The sequence below is a fragment of the Phyllostomus discolor genome, chromosome 14 (genome assembly GCF_004126475.2).
Source record: "Phyllostomus discolor isolate MPI-MPIP mPhyDis1 chromosome 14, mPhyDis1.pri.v3, whole genome shotgun sequence".
Lineage (NCBI taxonomy): Eukaryota > Metazoa > Chordata > Mammalia > Chiroptera > Phyllostomidae > Phyllostomus > Phyllostomus discolor.
Window position 1 is genome coordinate 49,482,195 of NC_040916.2, and position 20,659 is coordinate 49,502,853.

At 52.5% G+C, this 20,659-nt stretch overlaps 2 protein-coding genes across 3 annotated transcripts; one reads left to right on the forward strand and one right to left on the reverse strand.

Annotated features, from left to right (window-relative positions):
* Positions 1 to 1,220: 1,220 nt before the first annotated feature.
* On the reverse strand, positions 1,221 to 15,995 carry UBQLN4 (ubiquilin 4). Its single transcript, XM_028502533.1, has 11 exons — positions 15,788 to 15,995; positions 14,121 to 14,272; positions 13,514 to 13,731; positions 12,777 to 13,039; positions 11,026 to 11,184; positions 7,083 to 7,308; positions 5,868 to 6,007; positions 5,278 to 5,361; positions 5,007 to 5,122; positions 4,624 to 4,810; positions 1,221 to 3,020 (listed from the first exon to the last, which is right to left on the reverse strand). Exons 1-11 carry the CDS (start codon positions 15,893 to 15,895, stop codon positions 2,868 to 2,870), a joined length of 1,806 nt encoding a protein of 601 aa, XP_028358334.1. The 5' UTR covers positions 15,896 to 15,995; the 3' UTR covers positions 1,221 to 2,867.
* Positions 15,996 to 16,913: 918 nt separating this feature from the next.
* Positions 16,914 to 19,858, forward strand: LAMTOR2 (late endosomal/lysosomal adaptor, MAPK and MTOR activator 2). Of its 2 annotated transcripts, none has more exons than XM_036015820.1 (4): positions 16,914 to 17,078; positions 17,375 to 17,537; positions 19,245 to 19,436; positions 19,664 to 19,858. In XM_036015820.1, the coding sequence occupies exons 1-4, from the start codon at positions 17,011 to 17,013 to the stop codon at positions 19,718 to 19,720; spliced, it is 480 nt and encodes a 159-aa protein (XP_035871713.1). In that variant the 5' UTR covers positions 16,914 to 17,010; the 3' UTR covers positions 19,721 to 19,858. The 2 variants fall into 2 exon arrangements, with proteins under 2 accessions (XP_035871713.1, XP_028358336.1); XM_028502535.2 differs by having other exon boundaries at positions 19,347 to 19,436.
* Positions 19,859 to 20,659: the final 801 nt, after the last annotated feature.

The following is a 20,659-nucleotide window of genomic DNA, read 5'->3' on the forward strand; positions in this document are numbered from 1 at the left end:
AAGCTTGGCTTTTATCTTCTTGAAATACTAAGCAGTTTTCATTTGTGTATAAATTGCTGTGGGTCTGTCATTACTGTTTGGTTTCACTTATGTTACCTCATCTCCTTAACTGCTTAATTTTTATTGTGGTTGATGTTATATTTGAAAAAGTTGTTTTTATTATAATACTTTTGAAGTCTACGTTGATGTTATGTTTCTTGAAATTTCTGCTTGCCTCTACCAAGCATCCGGATATGCCAGCAATCTAGGATCATCTTATTCCTAAATCTGAGCCTTGAGGATTTCTGGACCACCCAGAAGAGTGTGAGACTAGGCTGCAGAAGGAGGACTGGCTTACTTCCAATTCATCCTTAGGGGCCCTAGTCCTGATGCTGGATCTTTACCAGCAACCCTGTCTTTAGCTGTCCCCAGATTCCAACTTTTTGTTCCTCTAGCTCGTATCCTTCAAAGCCCTCAAATCCTCTCGGCAACATTTCTCAAGTGGCAACCCACCCCCGCCCCGGGTCAAAAGCAGCCTTTAGGCCATTTTTCCTTTTGATTCCCAGTCAATTTTATTGGCCCTTTGATGCTTCCGGATTTTTTAAATATATATTGCACCCAATTTTTAAAATTTCTAGTGTGAATATTGGTCTGAAACTTCCAGATGACCACATTCAGAAGTGGAACCTCCCACGATGGGAGGCTCACACACACATATCACAGAACTCTGGGCCATCACCTCACTATGCAATGAAACCGCACAGCCAGGAAGACTTAGGTTCACACAGTTAGTGGTAGAGCCAGGTCTAGTCTCAGGCCTCAAGACTAAGAACTATTAAAACCCACCTGCAAAAGATCTGGATGCAAGTGTCTGTTTTGTTTTGACCTTTTTACCTGTGGTGAGGGGAGCAGTCTTGCCAAAAGATCAGAAGATGAAGTAATGACCTAACAATCTTCCCAACAACTTCATACATTCCTCCCAGGCTGACCGGCGGGGGCAAGGAATCTGATGTTCTGTGGTCTGGGGGTCGGGGATGGAAGAATGCAATCCCTCTAACACCGAGACCATGGATTATAGATATCCTTGTGACCAGTTATCCCTTAACCTTCAATGCCTCTCAGCATCTGTGGTAACTGAATCTGACTTCAAGTTCCTCTAGATCCACTTTATAAAAACTCTCTAAAAGCAAGTTGTTTTCAGAGCCAGCCTCCTCCCCCAGAAAACAAACACCAAGACACACTCACAACAAAGACCACACCATTTATTTACAAAGGCCAACGTGGGGCCTGAGGGAAGGCTGGAGGAAAGCCACACAGACATCCTCTCTGCATTGCTTGGGGCCCTTTCCTACTTGGAGAAAATGCTGTTTCTTGCGCCTCCATACTCTCCGCCACGGGTCCTCCAAGCAGCCGGGCGAAGTAGCAGAGAGCGGAGGCGACAGGAGCGTCCTCCATGCTCCAATCGAGTAACATCCACTTCCAGATCAAGGGCAGCATTGCCACCCTCTCCTTTCCTTCCTCAAATGGGACTTTCTGGCCTGGAGGGAAATAGTGAAGAACTCAAAGGGCAGGGGCTAGGATGCCAAGGCCAGGGGCTCTGGAGGGAAAGACCCTTCCACCATTCCCTGAAAGCAGTAAGGAGAGGCTTGTAAGGCTGCTGCTCACAGCCCTGGCAGCTTCAGAAGAGGTACCTACACTACCCATGGGTAACCAGCATCCAGAGGCCCGAGGGACCTAGCTCCCTGGGCTGCACATATTCCTGCCCCAGACTAGCCCTTTTGCCTGCTTCTCTGGCGGTGGGAGCTCTGAACCAGAGACCAGCAAAGAATCTACCCTTCCACTCAACCCACACATACAGCCACTGCGGAGACCAACCCCAAACCACTTCACATCGTGTGAGGGGGCTCAAATCACTGGAACTTGGGGATACAGGCAGTCCTAGGTTCATGGACGTATGTGAGTGAGTGAGCGAGCACAGAAGCATGTGTGTTTGAGGAAATGGGGCCAATATGGCCCCTCGTGAGCCACAAGGCTTAGCTTCACTGAGCCCCTTTCACTCGAGTTCCGTTAGCACGTCCATGTCTCCTCTGCCAGGCCCGGGCCTAGACTCTCCTGACTAAAAGAGCAATTAGTGCTCCACTCCCTAGCCGTCCATTCCCACTTCCAAGCCTTTTCCTCAGGCTGTTTTGCCCACTCCCCTCCTCTAGAAATCTCATGCCCTCCTCCTCTGGACCAGCCTCCTGTGGGCTGGTCCAGGGCTCGTTAATTCCTGGTTTGGAGGGCTGTGTCTCATCTCCTCCTTCAGACGGGCAGAAGAGGCATCTTCCTCCCCCTGGAAGTCCCAACAAGCCCCATTAAAAAGTGCTGGGTGAAGTGACCAGATCAGGGGCTGAGGTGGAAAATCCCAGTCTGCTGCACTTGACCCTCCCTCTTTCTACCACTGGTTAGGCTGCAGGTGAGAGGGGTCAGGGAAAGAAAGAAGGAAGAGAGTTACCAAAAGCAAACATAAGACAAGCAAAACCCTAGGGGTACAGATAAAGACCCTGTTCCCAGGGGCACGAGAGCTGGCTCCGCCTTCAGCTCTGCGCAGCCACTGAGGAGCCTGAAGACTCAAAGGTGGTTGTGGGGCCAATCAACAAAACTGTGAAAACCATTCAAATAGTTCTGCTCAAGCAGGACCAGTAGAGAAGGTTCTGTAAGAGATGCAGAAGTAGAACCAAATTCTCAAACAGAGCTACAGGGTTGGGGTCCACGCCTCTAAAGCCACCCGCTGCCTGGAGAGGACAAGGAAAAGACAGAGAGGATGACAAGCTGCAGAGGGAAGGAGCTGACAGGAACCAAAGGCTGGCATCCAGGGAAGGGAGACGCAAGAGGCACGAGCCACAGGATTAGGAGAGTTGAGAGCCGAGGAGTCTCTCAATAGCCGCATTGATGTCCCCGCCTGTGGCAATCAGGGCCTGCAGGTTAGCCTCGCGGTTGATGAAGCCCATGGCGTTGAGCTGCTCTAGCTGCTGCTGGAATCTCACCTCCGGCGTCTGCACCTACAGAGGACAGGCCTTGTGAAGTGGGCAGAGGACCAGCTTCAGGAGCTGGGGGCTTATAATGGAGAGAAGACAATCCGTAGGTCTTCTCCAACATCCTCAGAGTCAACCCATGGAGGAGGGTGGGGTGACTCCAAGTGGGGACCAAGGAGCCTGGGCCCTAAGTCACTACACGACTATGCAATAATAAGTCAGGGGTGTCTTTCTTAAAATTTCAAAGTAAAAGATAGGGCTCGGTGAGCCTATATTCCTAACTCTTTCCATCAACAATCTGGAGATGTTAACAGGTACTCAAAACCGCCAAATGCCCTGTGATCGGTAAGATGCGTGCTAAACACCACTCTATACCCCACCCCCAGCCATCATCGAACATACAGCCATATTAAGGCCAGACAATGGCCCAGGAAGTAAAGAACCTGTTTAATTTTAACCAACCAACCAACCAACCGTTATTTACAAAGAGAAGGCTTTTCATATTTGACACTCCTATAAACATCTCCTGGAAGTATTCTCCCAAGGGATGCTTAAGAAGCACCGACCTTGCCCTGGCTGGTGTGGCTCAGTGGATTGAGCACCAGCCTGCAAACCAAAAGGTCGCCAGTTTGAGTCCTGGTCAGGGCACATGCCTGGGTTGGGGACCAGATACCCAGTTGGGGGCATAAGAGAGGCAACTGTTGATGTTTCTCTCCCTCTCTCTCTTAAAAAAGAAGAAGCACTAGCCTAGGTCATGAACAGAAGACTCTCAGAGCTAGAAGGAACTCAGCAGTCATAGGACACCTAGCTGTTGACAGGAAGACAGAGAAGGAAAGGACCCCTCAAGGGTCACAGAGACCCTCTGCCATGGCACAAAAGGCCCACATAGGGCTCCACGCCATGCACAGAGTAACTGGGCTGAACCTTGGGCATCCCTTGGTTCGGCTCTTGCACGGAGCTGTGCATACTCACATTTCTGTTGAAAGGCCTTTCCCAGACAAGTCACCAAGGTTAAGGGGCTCACCCAAGGTCTTCTCCACTACCCCAACCCCCTAAACCCCTAGCCTTGACTTGACTTGTAGCCCTGGCTACAAGCCCAGGGCTTTAGTTATGTCACCTCCCATAATCCTCCTCAGGTCTCAGAGATGGAGGGTGCTTTAATTATCAAAAGAATCCCATGATATAAGCAGAAGTGGTAGGCATAACAGAGCAGTTAAAATGCGAACCCCGGGGCCAGCATGCCAGGCTCAGTTTGAATCTTGGCTGCATTACTTAATAGCTTTTGACTAAGCATGTCACTTACTCTCTCTGGACTTCAGTTTCCCCCTTTAGTAACAGAAATTACAGTAACAGCTTCCTCACAAGGCTGTTGGGGAGACTAAAGTAAATGAGACACTTAGTACCTAGCACACGGTAAGTGGTATTACTATTCTCATCCCCATTTTACAGCTGTGGAAATTGAATTTAGGGAAGATCAGTAACTTGCCTGAGGCTAGGAAGTGGGAGACCAGGGTCTAACGCCAGGTCTGGCCGATACCAAAGCCTGCTTTGCTGTCCCCATTCTACTGTAACCCCTGACATCGCAGGATGGAAGTGGTGATCCCAGCGTTAGCCCCGCTGCCGCGTGTACCTGTGAGCTTCCACTTCCTGCTAAAAGCTGGATCATCTGCTGCATGAGCTGCTGCTGAGCACTAGAGGCCCCAGTTGGAGAAGAAGTGGCTGGTGGGGTTGGTGAGGAGGTGGGGGCTTCGGGCGCAGGCCCAGAGTTGCTGCCCGCCGAGGGTGCGGGGGTCCGGGGCATCCCGAAGGAGCCAAGGCTGCAAACAAGAGAGACCAAAAGGTGGGAGACGGCCTCTGGGAAAGGGATGGGCAGGTGAGATGCAAAAGGAAAAGCAGTTGAAGGAAACAGGAAAACAGACCCTGAGAGACACGATGGCTGCTCGGAGTGGCCAGGGGGAGGGGCTGAGGGGAGAAGTAGCCAAACCCTGCTGCCCACCTGTCTCCCACCCTCACCTGGGTATCAGGCCGGGGGCCTCGGTCTGCAAGGTCTGCAAGCCCTGCTGGATCTGTAGCAGTGCCTGCATGGCACGGGGGTTGGTAAGAATGGAGAGCGACTCCGGGTTCTGCATCTGGTGGGAAACAAACAGAGAAAGGCAATGGGAGGTGGCAGGAGACAGGAGGCAGCCTGAGCCCCAAGCCAGGAGCCAAGCCCCCTTAAGTTCCACCCCTTGGGCTTCAGGGTCCAACCCTTGCCCTCAGCCTCCATCCCCTCCGTCCCACTCACCTGCTGCAGGAAGACTGGGAGCTGCAGGCGGAGCTGCTCCTGAAGCTGGGGGTTCCCCGCGAAGAGCGGCACATTCACCATCATCTGCCAGGGTCAAGGTAGTAGGGGGAGGCCTGGGCCTACCCACCCTAAGAATTCCCCCACAGCCTCAGTCTCCCTCGGCACCCCTATCACTGCAGGAAATCTGGCCAGCTTTTCCAAGGATCTCAAAGTATCCTGAAGGCCTAAGTGGGACAGTGAGAGGAAATGGAACTATACTCTGGGCAATGATGAGTATCAGAAGCCAGTATCATCAGCCCTGGGTCTGATGACGACGAGAGCTAACACTCCCAAGTACACAGTGCCTACGATGTGCCATGCCAAGGTCAAAGCACTTTATACACATTATCTCATTTAATTCTCACAAGTCTATGTGGAACTATGGTTATTACCAGTTTACAGACGAGGAAACCAGGAGGTTAAACTACTTGCTTAACTTACACAGCTAAGAAGTCGTGAAGATTCGGATACAAACCCAGGCAGTCTGGCTCCAGAGTGTTTTAACCACGAGGAACCAACCCCTGTGCACTGCCCTGGGACCAGCTCCGTACCTGAGCGGCAAAGTCAGGGTTCTGGGCAAGCGTCTGCATCATGCTGCGCATGTAGGGGGCGGAGATCACATTCTGCATCAGCTGGGGGTTCTCTGAGATCTGCTGAAGCAGGGCCTGCATTTCCGGGCTGTTGAACATCCCTAAGGCAGAGAGAAGAAAGCAACCAAACAGGAGAAAAGGGGTCCAGATGGAAACCAAACACCTCACGTCAATCTACCTCAGCTGAGACACCGAGTGGTTACGAAACTCAGGATGGCAACAGGAACACGGGCGCCCAGGTACTGGGGCACGGTCCAAGTCTCTCCTGACTCCTGCTCTGGCCTGGCCCCTTCCCAGCTACTCTGCTGAAAACAAGTCAGATGGAAACTGGGTCTGATTCATGCCGCTCTGGACCGTTGCTTCCACGAGCTCAGACAACGTCAGGACTGGAAAGGACGTGACTAGAGATCACCGAAGTCAACGGCTTTCAAACCCTTCTTGGCAGCAGAGGCCCTTCCCTCAAACAGTCTTGTGTGAAACCCAAGCGTGTCAGTGAGCTGGGCGGGAGGCCTGGGGCCTCGCCCCACTGGTCCTTCCTCGTCCGAGAGAAGGCCCAGTCCCCCTGGGACTCAGAAGCACACTCTTAAAACCGTGGTCAGGTTCAAGTCCCTTATTTTATAAATCAGGGAACTGAAGCACATAGAGGGGAAGGGACTTTCCCAATCAAGACATCCCCCAGGGCACAGAAAAATCAGGGCATCTACTAAAGACATGCCCAGGGCCACAGGTACAGTCAGAGTCCAGGTAAGCGGGACACCCCAAGGTCACACAGTCCACAATCTGCACCTGTGTGCACGGCAGCTCTGCGCCCCCCTCGTCCCCAGCCTCGCATGTGCCTGTCCCAGGTCTGCCGATTCCTCTCCCGCACCCCCACCCCCACCCCCAGCTGACCCATTTACCCTGGGTACAGTCACCCCTGCTGAAAGCACTTAGAAGGTGGGGCCTGGTTTATCCATGAGCCATTATCAGACCACTCCCAGCGACAGCAGGGCAGGGGCAGACAACCCTGCGCCCTCTGAGGGCTGAAGCTAATACTCAGGCTGCAGAGGCCCCTCTGTGGCTTCTACAGTCTCACCTCTGTCTTTAATATTCTGGAACAGTAGGAACCCCATTCAGTCCTGGGCCAGAGGGAATGCCCTGGTGACCCCACTAAGCTCCTTCCACCCTAGGACATACCTGACCCCAGGCTAGCCGCATTGATCCCAAAGGGGTTCGAGACTGTCGGGTGCACCTGGCTGGTCCCCGATCCTCCGGTGCCCTCCCCACCGGACCCGGGGGCCTGGGAGGTGGGGGGCGAGGGGCTCCAGGGGTTAGGGAGGGGCTCTCGATTCTCAGTCCGCAGAGGCTGGGAAGACGAGCTGTCGGAGTTCCCGGCCAGGGAAGAGAAGGGGTTGTTGCCAAACTGGGAGGAGGGAAAGGTTTCGGGTTAAGGACAGAAACAAGTCGGGGACAAGGGCTACGCCCTTTCTTTCTCTCATCTAGTAGCCTCCCCTTCCCCAGGAAAGGGAGAGAGATCTAAGACCTTAGAAGTCTGAGCTCAATTTTTAGCCCAATGGGCAGCTCCTCCCTGGTTCTGCAGGGCGGGAGCTGGCGGATGCTAATGATTGGTAAGCGAACCCCTCTGGTAACTGGAAACTTCCCATCTGTCCTGGTGGCTCTGAACATCTGGCCTCTCCTTCCCTCCGTTCCACGAGACTCTACGCGCCACTGCTGGTGTGCGGAGAGATAACTGTGTTCCTCCGCTCTTCAGGTGCAGAGACACGGGACTCACCTTCGCACACTGTTCCTGACACTCAACACCGATCTGCCTCTGCCTCCCCTTTTCCAACCACCTGAGTCTAGCACTAACTCCCCAGAGGCCTCTCCCTCACAGCCTCAGTCTCCTAAGCGGGCTCTGTCCCTCCAGGCGCACCACAGTGGAGCACGTCCTGGGTGGCAGGGCCTCCCAAGGTCTTCTATCTCCTCCTTCCCCAGCCTCCCTCTTCAGGGAGGCTGCTGCAGCTAAACAGTCCCCCTTAGCCCCAGGTTCCCACAGCGTCACTCAGGATTATCTCAGAGACCTAGCACATGGTGTGCTGCCCACAGGAGCACCGGGATCTCCTCCCTGTGGGCCCACCAGCGCCCAGAAAAGAGCTCTGTCCAAAAGGTGTGCTTGCTGAAGAAGTCCCAGACCCTATTCTCCTTGCTCAGCCTCTGACCTAAGCAGATCCCTGAGAAGCTTAGTCTCTCCCGACTATATGGTTTCACATCCAGTTACTTTTACTGTTTTTTTTCAAAGTGGGCCATGGGCCCTGGCCAGGTAGCTCAGTTGGTTAGAGTCACCATATCCCCATATGCCGAGGTTGCAGGTTCTGTCCCCAGTCAGGGCACACACAAGAATCAGCAGTGAATGCAGAAATAAGTGGAACTACAAATCGATGTTGCGCGCGCTCTCTCTCTCTCAATTCAATAAGAAAATGAACAACAGGTTGGCCATGGGGACCAGGGCTGCCCAAAGACCTACTCTAGCTGTGGTTCCTTCACCGTACCAGATGCCTGTTTACGTAACAGGCCTTGCCGGCCAGTGCTTGTGCATCACGGTAAGAGTTCCGCCCCTTCAAGATTTCCTGTTCTGGTAACTTGCCTGGCACCCAAGCTTGCCTTGTTCTGGGCCTTACCTTGTTCTTTGTGGTACCCTAAAGACTGAACCTCTTTTCCTGAACTCCCTATCATGATAACAGCTGCCATTTATTGAACATCTACTATGTGCCTGCTACACTTACTGTAATGTTTACAATATCCCTCCAATACAACAGTTCTCAAAGTGTGGTCCCAGGACCCCTGCGAGGTTCAAAACTATGTGTATAAGACATTAAGACATTATTTGCTTTTTCCACTTTCATTTTCTCATGAGCATTGAGTGAGGTTTCCACGGGCCACACACGTAACATGTGACACCGTGGCAGACTGAATGCAGAAGCTGATCTGAGACTCCAGCTGTCTTGCAGGCAGACATTAAAGAGATCCATGAATATGTAAAACAAGGCTACTCTTTCCTCTAAAGTTTTTTTTTTTTTTGGAAAACAAAGTTATTTTCAAGAGAATGTGCTATTTATATCAATGTATAATGAATTTATTGTTATTTTAAGTGAATTAATAAATATATTTTTTAATTTCCTAGTTTTAATTTCAGATCTAGTGAATACCAATAGATCTAACCCACAAAAACAAGAGCTTTTTGGGATCCTCAATAATTTTTAAGGGTATAAAGGGGCCCTAAGACCAAAATGACTGAGAACCACTACTGTAATATACTGCCTCTGTTTTGAAAATGAGGAAGCTGAGGCTTTGGAAAGGTCAGGAAACGCACTTAAGATCCCATCACCAGAAGACGGTGGGGCAGGTCTGCGGACGCCGAGCGCCACGTTCTTTGGCTCACCTGGCACGCCCCGTCTCAGCGTGCGTCAGAACCAGCTGATGTGCTTGTGATAAGCCTCTCTCCACTACTTGATTTTTTTTAACTAGGTGAAAGCATTACTTTGATATACATTTTAAACTGAATACTTAAGTAAAATTTAAAATAAACAATTCTTTCAAAAAGTCATACTTGATCCCTACAAGCAGTTTCTATTATCTGAAAGAGCAATCCCCCAAACAACCAAGATGGTAGAGGGTGAGACGGGGTGTTCACTCCACTATGCGCCCAGACGTAAACCAGATGATGTGGTGTCACTACAGGGACAGAAACCCAGGCCAGGGGCTGAGCAGGGTCAGAGGGACCCACTCATCTGTGGAGGCCTGGCGCAGGACGGAAGCAGTGTGAACAGGGACTCCGCAGGATGTCACGGCCCGTCAGAGTACGGTACTGTTTTCCTTTCCAAAAGTTAAAAATAACGTGAGACCTCACCCTCCCACCTGAGCACTGGTTAGGGGGTGTGTTCCGTTTGCGAAAGTCCATCAAGTTGTACACTTATGTGCACTTTTCTATCACTATATGTTATCCTTCAACAAAACGTTTTTTACATGCTTAAATAGTATACGGGGACTAAATGGTAATGGGAAAAAATACAATGAAGATTAAAAATGTTTAAAAAGCAAGTTTAAGCTATTATGAACAGCATGATACTACTTCTATAAGGCTGAAAAATATGCAAAACAAAAATTATAGATTATTTATGGATAGCTATATAGGTAATAAGAGAATCAAAATGACAAATGCCAACTTTGGGACGGCAGTTGGCTCTGGAGAAGGGAAGAAGCCCTAAGCCGGGGAGGGCTGAGGGAAGGCTGCTACTCTGTCTGTAATGTCTTATTTGCAAATATTAACTATGTCTAGGAAAATATACAAAATATTAACAATGTTCTTTAACTTGGGGTAGAAAAGAGGTGATTGGAAGAAAATAGAGGCATCCTTTATACATAATTTATTTAGCTTCTATTCCCTTCCATGCTTTTAAAATACCCTTTTGTTTGCTTTATTTACATTTGGATTTTTGAAACATATAAATGTGCAATGTATTTAATGTAAATGAACCTTTAAAAAAAAGAACCTAAAAAGGCACTGAAACTATATATGGCAACATGTTAAGGCAACTTAGACACAACAGAATGCTCTGTTTTTATCTATATTCCTTGTATATTTCATTGTACATTGTAAAGAGTTCGTAAAGCATTTTTAAAAGTACATATTCCCAGAGGCTGACTCCAGAGACCAAGTCAATAAGTAGCTCAAAGGTGGGGCCCAGGAATCTCATCACTAGCAAGCCTCGGGTGATCTGTGGACCTTGCCTGAGACACTGCTGGGGTCAGCTACTTGACCCCAGGCCTGCCCCACCACCTTTGAGCTCCTGGTGCAAGAAGTTTGTCAGAGCAACATCAAATCCCTTGGACTCCACACCTCTGCCACTTTCCTGGGGAGCTCTGCTACCATCTGCCTTAGTGCCTCAGTCCTGTGACAAGTGGGACCGCCCTGGCTATGCATTGTGAGAACCATTTTGAAGCCAAAGCCCACCCTCAGGGGGAGGGGAGGGGGCTGGGGAAGGAAAGAGGAGCTGGCAGCACCCCAGGCTCGCCTGGGTCTGGAGATAGGGAATCTTGGGCCCAGGCAGCCCCCGCCCACTGCCCCTGCCCCAGGCCCCACCTGTTCCCGAGCAGCACTGAACATGGGCTCCTGGATGTCTGTGTACATGCGGCGGAGGGCATTATACCCTCCGGGGATGCTCTCCAGGTTGCTGAGGGCCCGGTCCTGATTCCGCATCATCTCCTGCATCATGGCTGGATTCCGAGCAAGCTCCATCGTCTGGTAGAGAAGGGAGAGAGAAAGAACGGACCCTGGAACCAGGGGAGCACCAAGCCTAGCTAAGGGTAGGCCCTAGCGGGAGGCCCGAATCAGGACCAGGGTCCAGAGCCCACGATCTGCCCCACTGTGGTGGAGAGTAGGGTAAACCAGGCTTCCTTCCGGTACTGTCACCTTGGCTCCAACCCTGCTTCCCTGTGGGCATTGATTCTGGTTGGCTTTTTCTAGTGAAGTACTATGACTCCCCTCCTTCGGGTTCAGGGGGTCCAGAGAAGTGTTGGTGATTGGGGAGCACAAGAAAATTGAGTAAGAATGAACATGAGAAAGGAGAGGAGGTAGAAGAGAAAGTTAACACTTTCTGAGCACCTACTACATACAGGCACCAGATTCAATAATTTACAGAATTCAAGTCACTCAAACCGCACAATAACAGTCTCGGGTAGGTATTTCTGTCCCTATTTTGCAGATGAGAAAACAGGCTCAGACTCACTGCCTGGAGACAGTGAGTGGCGGAGCCAGGTTTCAAGGCCAGGTTAGTCTATCTGACTGACTCCATCCCGTGCTTCCTGGTAAACGACACGCTGAGAAGGGAAAGGATCCACGCTGGGACAATGCTACCAACACCCTCTGCCCCTCACTCCCAGGTCTGTCACCGAAATTTGAGAGACATGATGGGGGCTTTCCCTTCAGAGCCAAGGGCTCGCTCTCAATAAGAGCAGGCCTGTGTCAACTCCAGGGGACAGCAGCACATGACGGAGAACATGAGCATGGCTACTCCTCGTTCCCAGGCAACGCCTTCCCTGTCCTCCTCCCCAAATCTGCTCCACACTTGTCTCTTCTTAGATACCCTTATGTCTGAGACACAACTCTAATCTTATCCCATAATCCAGTCATTCAGTAAGTATTTACTGAGTGACTCTACATGACGCAATAGTCTAGACAGTGAACAACACAATTGCAAATCCTTGCCTTAATGGAACTTAGCTTCTGCTGAGTCCAGCCCTGGTGGCCACAGGTCTGCTGAGGCTGTCTTTCCTCGTCCTCTGCTGGACTGGGCCATGAGACAGAGCTCCTGAGACAAACACAAAACTGCCTCCCCTGGGTCTCCCTTACCTGCCTGGCCCAGCACAGCCATGATGCTCCCCGAACACTCTACTATCTTCTACTGCCAGGCCTTTGCACTAGCTACCCCTCGACCCTAAACATTCCTTTTTTTCTTCTTCTTCCTTCTTATTCATTCTTCCTCCCTTGGGTCTCAGCTTGTTTTTTTTCCCTCTAGGAAGCACCGGGGCCCCACGGTAGGGTCAAGACCTACTCTCTGTGCTGCTGGGGAATTCTATGACTACCTCTATGATAGTACCGATCACACTGTATTATAATTGCCTGTCTCCTTATCCCATTTCCCTTTAATACAAGGAGTTCCTGGAAAGCTAGGCCTAAGTCTGTTTATCACTATGCATCGCAAATGTGCAAAACATGGCCGCTAAGTAAACGAATGAGCAAATCAAGGTAGGACAAGGTGAGGAAAGGCTGGGCAGGCATGGCTGGGTGCCAGGTGCCTTCCACACTCTCGCCCCAACCTCTCTCACACCCACCTGCCTCATGAGCTCAGGGTTGTTGAGCATGTGGCTGATCTCAGGGTTCCGCTCCATCAGCTGCTGCATCTGGGGGTTGGCCATGATCATGTGGCGCATCAGGTCAGGGTTAGACATCATGTCTTGGACCAGTGGGTTCTCCATGATCTGCGAGAGCATCTCGGGATTGGACATCAGCTGCCTCTGCATCTGTTGCTGCAGCTCCATGAAGTTGGCGGAGCCCAGACCCAGGCTGCCCAGGCCTAGGATGCCCCCAAAGCCAGCTGCGGGGAGGGGGCAGAGTCACAGTCTGCCCGCAGGGGCCCTTCCCCACCTGGTCAGAGCCATTGAGTCCAGGTCTCCAGGATGGGCCCCTGTTCCAGTCATTCCCGCAGCCCCAGCCCTAATCCAGGGCTGGCAGAGATGTCAGCCTGCTGGACTGAGCCCTCTTTGGTGGCAGAAGCTGGGAGCAGGGCACAGTCCCGAGCACAGAGAGGGCAACCACTGACAGCCTGTTGAATGGGTAAATCAATATTCCCTACTTGGCCTCTTTTGTCCTCACTCAAGGTTCCCCATATCTCCAGCCCCATCTCTCCCCTCACTCTAATGTTTGCCCATGCTCCCCTTATCTAGGAAGCCCCGATCTGGGTCCTCTATCCCCATCAGACCATGAGTGGGAACCATGTTTCTCCCTTCTCTTGGCTCTCCACCAATCCCCAGTCCCAAACAGGACAGTGCCCTTCTCCCTAAAGGCTTACAGAGTATGGATGTCGTAGCATTGGGAGGGCCCTCCCCAGCCCCTGGAGAGGGACCCCCCCCACTGCTCCTCCGGCTTCCACTGCCAGCATCCGAAGTGGCACTGCCAGAGGTGGAGGGCTGGACAGGGGTGGCAGGTGAAGCAGGCGTGGTGGAGGGTGCCGAGGCAGGGTCTGGAGTGGAGGGGGAAGAAGCAGTGGCAGCAGCTGGATCTTGAGCCCTGAGGACAGAGAAAGAAAATCCTAGTATACGTGAACTCAAGAGGGGCGATAACCATCTCTGTGTTTGCTGTGAAGCTACTGCCCCAACCCAGGCCACATCCTAAGCAACACTGAAGCTGGGGTGGGATGATGCTGGGGGTAGTCAGAAAATCAGACAGAGGGAAGGAGGAGCTGGTATCATCTGTCCTCAGGGCATTCTGGGAGATGTATGTCAGGATCCCTTCCCCCGCAGGTGAGGATGATAAGCTTGCTGGGCAACCCATCCAAGGGCCACCTTCCTGGGCCTTGGCATAGGCCCTCTAGGCACAGCTGAGTGACGGGTTAGAAACTATCAGATGGGGAAAAGTGATCCAATCAGAAGCTGGACCTGCTCCTCTCCTAAACTTACTTCTGAGGAGTCTTGATGACCAGATGGACAGTGAGCCCATCTTTGATCCCATGCTGGTTCAGTGTGTCCCCATCCTTGAGGATCTTGCCTGCGAAGATCAGGACCAGCTGATCCTGCTGAGCCTTAAACCTCCGGGAGATTTCCTCTTTGAACTGTGATCAAGAGGCAGAGGTCACTGCAAAGGTTGCCTGGACTCCATCCACCACGGGCCCTTCTTCAAGAGCCTGGGCATTCTTTTGCTCCCATCTCTAGTTGTGGAAAGTCCTTTCTGCAGTCTCGACTCCATTCCTCCAGCTGCAATTAAGCAGCTCCTTTCTTAATCAAGGAGATGGACATGTGAGAGGCTCTTCTTTCAACTCTCCTCCAGGGTCTCCCACCCCAGGAAGCCCTTGCTGCTATCTGTCCCTCCCTCTTCAGTCCCTCTGCCCAGTTCCCTGCGAGGGCCCTGCCTGGGCAGCACTCTCCACCTCAGTTCCTAGAACAGCATTGGACCCAGGCCCTGTCTCCCTCAGCTTCCTCTTCTCGGACCCCAAGTTTCTCTCCCCTCTTTATTCCTTTATTCCCAGTCTGCTTGTAACAACTACAATACAGAGATCCCAGTTATTTATAATGGCACAAATTATTGATGAGTTAAGAATCTAAGCCTCATGAAATACACATTAATTATTATTTCCATTTTAAAGATAAGGGGGAAAAAGGATCAGAGGGGTTAGGCAACTCGCCACGGTAGACTGGACTCACACTCCGAAGGCCAGGCTCTTAACCAAAACATTGCCTCTCAATTGGAACTGATTTCAAATCCTGCTTTGCAGGGAAATGGATTTAAATTCTGGATGTAATCATTTAATAAGATTGGGGGGCGGGCAGTGATGATACTAAAGTCTGACTTGGGAAATTAGACTCCCAAATCTATCACCCCCTCCCCAAATCAAACCAAACCAAACAAACACTCTAAGTAAAAATAGTGCACTTGCTAAGCAAAGGCAGCTTCCAGATTCTCCCTTCCAACCAGAAGGCCTATCTTAAGCCCCGCCTTTGTGAAATTCTGGAGCAGCCACAGCGGGGTGGCGAACATAGGTAATATTCCCTCATTCAATATGATTTTTACTGAACATCTGCACACTGTGTAAATCCCAGAGGGGCTGAGAACCAAACGGAACCGCCTGGACTTGAAAGCAGGACCTGGGCAGAGAGAAATCCTCCCCATAACGCCCGGAGGCAGAGCAAGCTGGGCGCTCACCCAGGTGCACCGTAGGCGTCGCGAGCTCTCCGCTGCGCCCCCCGCCCGCTCTCCGAGCTCAATACCTTGCCCGGCCCCCACTCAGGCTCCACGCCTCGAACCCCGACTAGTAACCGGGGCGCACACTCCCCTCAAATCCAGAGTCCTTCCCCCTTCCCTGCGCAAAGTGGCCCCACCCCACTCTCCACCACGCCCCCAGTCCAGGCCACAAGGCAAACCCCGGCCTCCTTTCCCCAACACGCGCCAAAGCTCCCCCAGATTACACTCGCAGAACGCCCCCTACCCGCTTTTCCTTCCTTCCCGCTCCTCCGAGTGCCAGCTGGGCCCCCACTCTCCTCTCCCGGGCCCTCCCGTACGCCCGACCGTCCAGAACCACCCCCTCTCTTCGCGGACCCCTCCTCCTCCCCGCCCACCCCCACCAAACTACCTCCTTGACCGAGGCTCGATCGCAGATCACAATTTCCTCCTTGTCTTTGGGGGTCTTGACGGTGACCCGAATTGGGGGCCTCGTCTCGGCCCCGTTCGGCTCCGCCATGCCGCCACCACCACCCGGCCGCCCGCCAGCCCGCCCCAGCTCCTCCTCCTCCCCGCCCGCCCGGCTGACCCCACTCCGCTCGGGTGCCTCCAGCACGCTCCTCTCCCCTCCCCTCCCCTTCCCAAGATTTCGCCACCCTCTTTGAACCATCCGCAGCCACAGCGCCCCGGGCGGACTGGGGGGGCCACTGCAACGGTGTCCGCCCAGGGCTGAGCCCCAGGTCCAGCAGGGGCGACAGAACCTCGCAGGGTGACGGCCCCTAGGGGTACTCGGGGCAGGGGTGGTGTGGCACTCACATGTGGGGTGGGGGCGAGCTCCCCGCAGGAGACCAGGGCACACCCGAGAGGGCCTGAGCGGAGCCGAGGTCCCCTTCCGCCCAAAGCTGCCCCTGCCCCCTCTCCAGGTCATTCCCGCTGCGGGACAAAGGACTCTCTGTGTCGCGGCTTTCACTCCGCTCCCTGAGATAGCTGGTCCAAATCCTTTCCAGGCCTGGGGCCTCTGCTGACTTGGAGGTTGAATTTTCCCACTTCTGGACGTCCACCTAACATTTCATCTCTAGGATTGACTTCACTCCCCCGAGGGCTGTATCCTGAATGAACTCTGTGAAGTATGGTTCCAGAGCCCTGGGTTTTGCCTGAGTGGCCTTCCCAAGCCTTGATTTCCTCAACAGCATCTATCCCATCACACAGAATTGCGCACGATGTAGAAAATTGCTTTGAAAATAATCAAAAGGGGTGTCTAACAAATATAGGATTTTTTTTTAAATCACTGAATTGTGGATTGTTAAGCGGACATGATAACTTTTTCCTCTCCGAAGAAATTGAATGTTCTTCCAGTCCTTTTATTCCGCTCCCCGACCCACCCCGCCACAACTGCTTGGTCTGAGTGGAAAGGCAAACTATAGTTCCCAGGTGCCTCGCGAGGCCTCAAGGAACTACAATTCCCAGCGGCCCCCCATGTGGGGCGGGGTTGAGTCAGAACCACAAAGCCAGGCCGGGGAAACTACAACTCCCAGAAAGTTCCGGAGCTGGGCAGTACCGGAAGCTGCAGGCGGAGCTGGGCAGGAGGGAGGTATAGTGTCTGCTTGGAAAAGCCCCGGGTTAGGAGCCGCAGGCATGCTGCGTCCCAAGGCTTTGACCCAGGTGCTAAGCCAGGCCAACACTGGAGGTGTCCAGAGCACCTTGTGAGTTCGGACCGAGGACCCGAGCGGCGAGCACAGGAGTGGGGCAGCGCGCGACTCTCTGAGGGAGGGGTGGGGAAGGATGTCCGGGAAGGGAGGGGGCAGCCGCTGGGGCTATCGGCGTGGAGGGCGCCTCTGGAAAAGGGAAGTTGACGAACTGGTTGCTCGGGTCACGTTCCAGGACACACTCAACCCAGACCCTTGCTTTCTAGAAGCGTCAGTGGTGGGTCTGTGTTGGGAACCCAAGTCTTTTACTCCCTATGCTGAGCACGTCACTATCCCTCCCTGTCCCTCGCCAGGCTGCTGAATAACGAGGGATCTCTGCTGGCCTACTCTGGTTACGGGGATACCGACGCCCGGGTCACCGCAGCCATCGCCAGTAACATCTGGGCCGCTTACGACCGAAACGGGAACCAAGCGTTTAATGAAGACAATCTCAAATTCATCCTAATGGACTGCATGGTATGGAGAGAGGAGCCACTTCCTCTGTCCCCAAAGGGGATCCCTAGGGGATGAACTGTACCCCGTCCTGGATGGTTGGGATCTGTGGAAGATTGCTAAGAGTTGGCCCCCAGCTGCATTTATAATAGGCAGGACCTTGTGCATCAAGTGGTGGTGAGGAAGCAGCACCGGACCCGGTATCTGTCTGGGGTTCTGGTCTCAGCCAGCCACTTACCATCTATGGAAATTTGCCTAAGTCATTTAACCTCTCTGAGCTTTCTTACAGGAGCTCTAAGGTGGAAACAATACCCCCTCCCCACCTCACAGTGTCTTGTGAAGATAAATGGAAAGGAGAATAGAAAGTGTAGAGTGGCCTGCGCACAGAGTGTTGGCATCCCAGATTCACTGACTTACAGAACCATGACAGTCTGCAGACCCTTCCCTAATTACTTCATTTGACAGAGAAAGGAGATTAGGTCCAGCAAGGGCAAGTGACCATTAGGTTGGGAACTTCCTGGGAACAGAAACTGAAAATCACCTTTGTTCATTCAACATACAGGTCTCTTGCAGTATTCTCAGGACTAGGGGGTGGGGGGGAATGCAATAGCAAACAGAACAGACAGAAACTGCAGACCTAATGAAGTTTACAGCTTACATGTTTTAAAATAAATAAGATGTGTATGTTTTATTAACTAAGTTTGTAAATATGTTTTGTACAACATGTAAGTGTAAAACAGTACATTAGGTGTTAAAAACACTATGGAGAACAATGACGTAATGAAGTGAGATAGAGGGGAGCATGTTCCAGAGAAGGCTCACAGAAAAGCTGATATTTCATCACAGACTTGAAGAAAGTTGGCAAGCTGTGTGGCCATCTAGGGAAAAAACATTTGTGATAGAGCAGCACGTGCAAAGGCCCTGAAGCCAGAGGGAGCCTGGTCCGTGACCCACAAGGTCGCTGTGGGGGAAGGAGTGACGAGAGAACGGGACAGGTTATTGGGAGATGAGTCTGCAGAGGCAGGGGTCAGCGCCAGCCTCCTGGCGCGCACTGGATGCCTGGTGCAAGTTTCCTGAGCCAAACTGAAAAGGCCCCAGGAGTGAAGGATTTCCACTGTAACTCGGCTGCCTGCCACTTTCCCACCCCCTGCCCAACCAAGGGTGCATTTCAGTTCAACTAATGACCCCTACTAGGAACCTAGCCTAGCGCTGGTGCTGTGGGACAGTAGTTTTCAAACGTCTGACCACAACCCAGCCTCGGGAGGTGCGTTTTAAGTCAGAGCCCAGGACACACACACGCCCACAGAAACGAGTTTTGTGAGACGGTACTAACCCTAGGACATGCGATGCACTTTATTTCTTTATTTTTTCTTTTAATATTGATCAACCTTCCTAACTGATCTAACGCTGGGGTCAAACCTGCAGTTTGAAAAATATTACCATGGGGAAAGAAATATAAGTTGGGTTACTGCTCTCAAGTCCTTTACAGTGTCTTTGGGGTGAATCCATAATAACATCACCCATTAGGATAGCCCTTTGAAGATGCAAAACTCTTTCCTGTGTACTAACACCCTAACCAACTGAGGTGTTTCTGGGAGGTTGAGTTTCCCAGAGTAACTTGGTTAGCAGGCAGCTGTGCTGAGGCTGCAATTGGGGCATAGGATCCCATGGCCAGGGCTGTTGCCATAGCCCCAGCCCCCCACCCCCGGGTGAAGTTCCTGTCATGCCCAGGGCATGGAAGGAAGATATAGTCTCTCTCAAGAGGATCCCTTGAAGAAAGAGGGGCTAAGGGCGCCAAGCAGAACATCCCATCCCGTGATATCACCCCTCCAGGAGGGCCGTGTAGCCATCACTCGAGTGGCCAACCTTCTGCTGTGTATGTATGCCAAGGAGACTGTTGGCTTCGGAATGCTCAAGGCAAAGGTGTGTATGTGCCCGTCCCGCTACAACCCTAGGCCCAGCCTTTGTTCTTCCTCACTGTGTCCTCTCCCATCCCCACCACCTTCCTGGAGTCCTTCTGTCAGTCAGTCCACTTCTGGTGGGGCCAGGGGCTGGGTGCTCAGCATTGGGAGTCGACCTGGATTTGGGCTCCCTCTCATGGCACGCCATGCAAGGGCAGTGTGGCACTGATTTCTCCTCCCCTCTCGCAGGCCCAGGCCTTGGTGCAGTACCTGGAGGAGCCCCTCACCCAAGTAGCAGCATCGTAATGGGCGTTGGTGGAAGTAGGGGGTCAGACCAGAGAGGTGACCATGTGGAGGGGCAAGGCCCCCTGAGGAAACCTTCCTGGACTATGGGGGAGGGTGGGACTTTGTTCATTTCCAAGAATAAATTTCACTTCTGTCTTACGTTTTGGCTGCTTTCTTGGCTGGGAGGAATCAGGAGATGGGGAGGAGCAGGCTTGGCTTGCAGTGTTCCTTATGTCCTGCAGGGGCGGCTCCCACCTGCCTCTCCACTGGGACCTCCAGCAGCCAAATGGCTCTGGGCAGCGGCGCCTGAGCTCCCTTGGCCTCTCCAGTGGTGTGGCCTCACTTGGCCCCCACCACTCAGAACAGAATTTTACTTGCCTGGCTGGCAAAACCCTGGAAGTAAGCTCCAAGGAGCAGGGGGCTAGTGGGAGTGATGCTGGACAAAAATAATGTGGGGCCTGGGACTTCATTGTCCTTCAGTCCCGACTGGTACGGTGCCTTTTCTACTCTTTGGGCTAGGAGGGACCACCCCTTTTTCTTCTCCCAGGTACTCACACGCTTACCCAGACACCAGATTCTAAAGCCCTTTGCGGGCAGGATGGCTTTGCTGTGGGGCCTCAGGTCCTGGGCAGTGATCCGAAGAAACCCAGGAGACCTGCCGGAAGCCTTCATCTCCAGGTCCTGCCCCTACACTCAGACCCCTCACCCTGTCTGGCTGGTTCTGCCCCAGCTCTCTACCTACCCAGCGACCTGAAGAGCAGGTCTGAGCAGGGAGCTACCAGCCCCTTGCCCAGTGCGGTAGGAAGGGACCCATCCTAGGAAGTAGATAGGTTGCAAGTTCCAGCTCCACCCAGGGTAAGAGATGCTGCCCCTCCCCAGCCCTGGGCAGTCAGGGAGGGGTAGAAGTTGCTGTACCCAAGATACAACTCCTAGAGCTCTGCATTGCTGCAGGGTGACTGC

What these genes read in the sequence shown, in the direction of transcription:
- UBQLN4 (XM_028502533.1), bottom strand. Translation starts at nt 15,895, where the DNA reads ATGGCGGAGCCGAACGGGGCCGAGACGAGGCCCCCAATTCGGGTCACC. An exon ending in ACCCTGAGCTCATGAGGCAG is followed by an intron (nt 11,185 to 12,776) that starts GTGGGTGTGAGA and finishes CTTCTCTACCAG; the next exon opens with ACGATGGAGCTTGCTCGGAA. An exon ending in CAGGAAGTGGAAGCTCACAG is followed by an intron (nt 3,021 to 4,623) that starts GTACACGCGGCA and finishes TGTCCTCTGTAG; the next exon opens with GTGCAGACGCCGGAGGTGAG.
- LAMTOR2 (XM_036015820.1), top strand. Translation starts at nt 17,011, where the DNA reads ATGCTGCGTCCCAAGGCTTTGACCCAGGTGCTAAGCCAGGCCAACACT. An exon ending in GGAGGTGTCCAGAGCACCTT is followed by an intron (nt 17,079 to 17,374) that starts GTGAGTTCGGAC and finishes GTCCCTCGCCAG; the next exon opens with GCTGCTGAATAACGAGGGAT. An exon ending in TCATCCTAATGGACTGCATG is followed by an intron (nt 17,538 to 19,244) that starts GTATGGAGAGAG and finishes TGTCATGCCCAG; the next exon opens with GGCATGGAAGGAAGATATAG.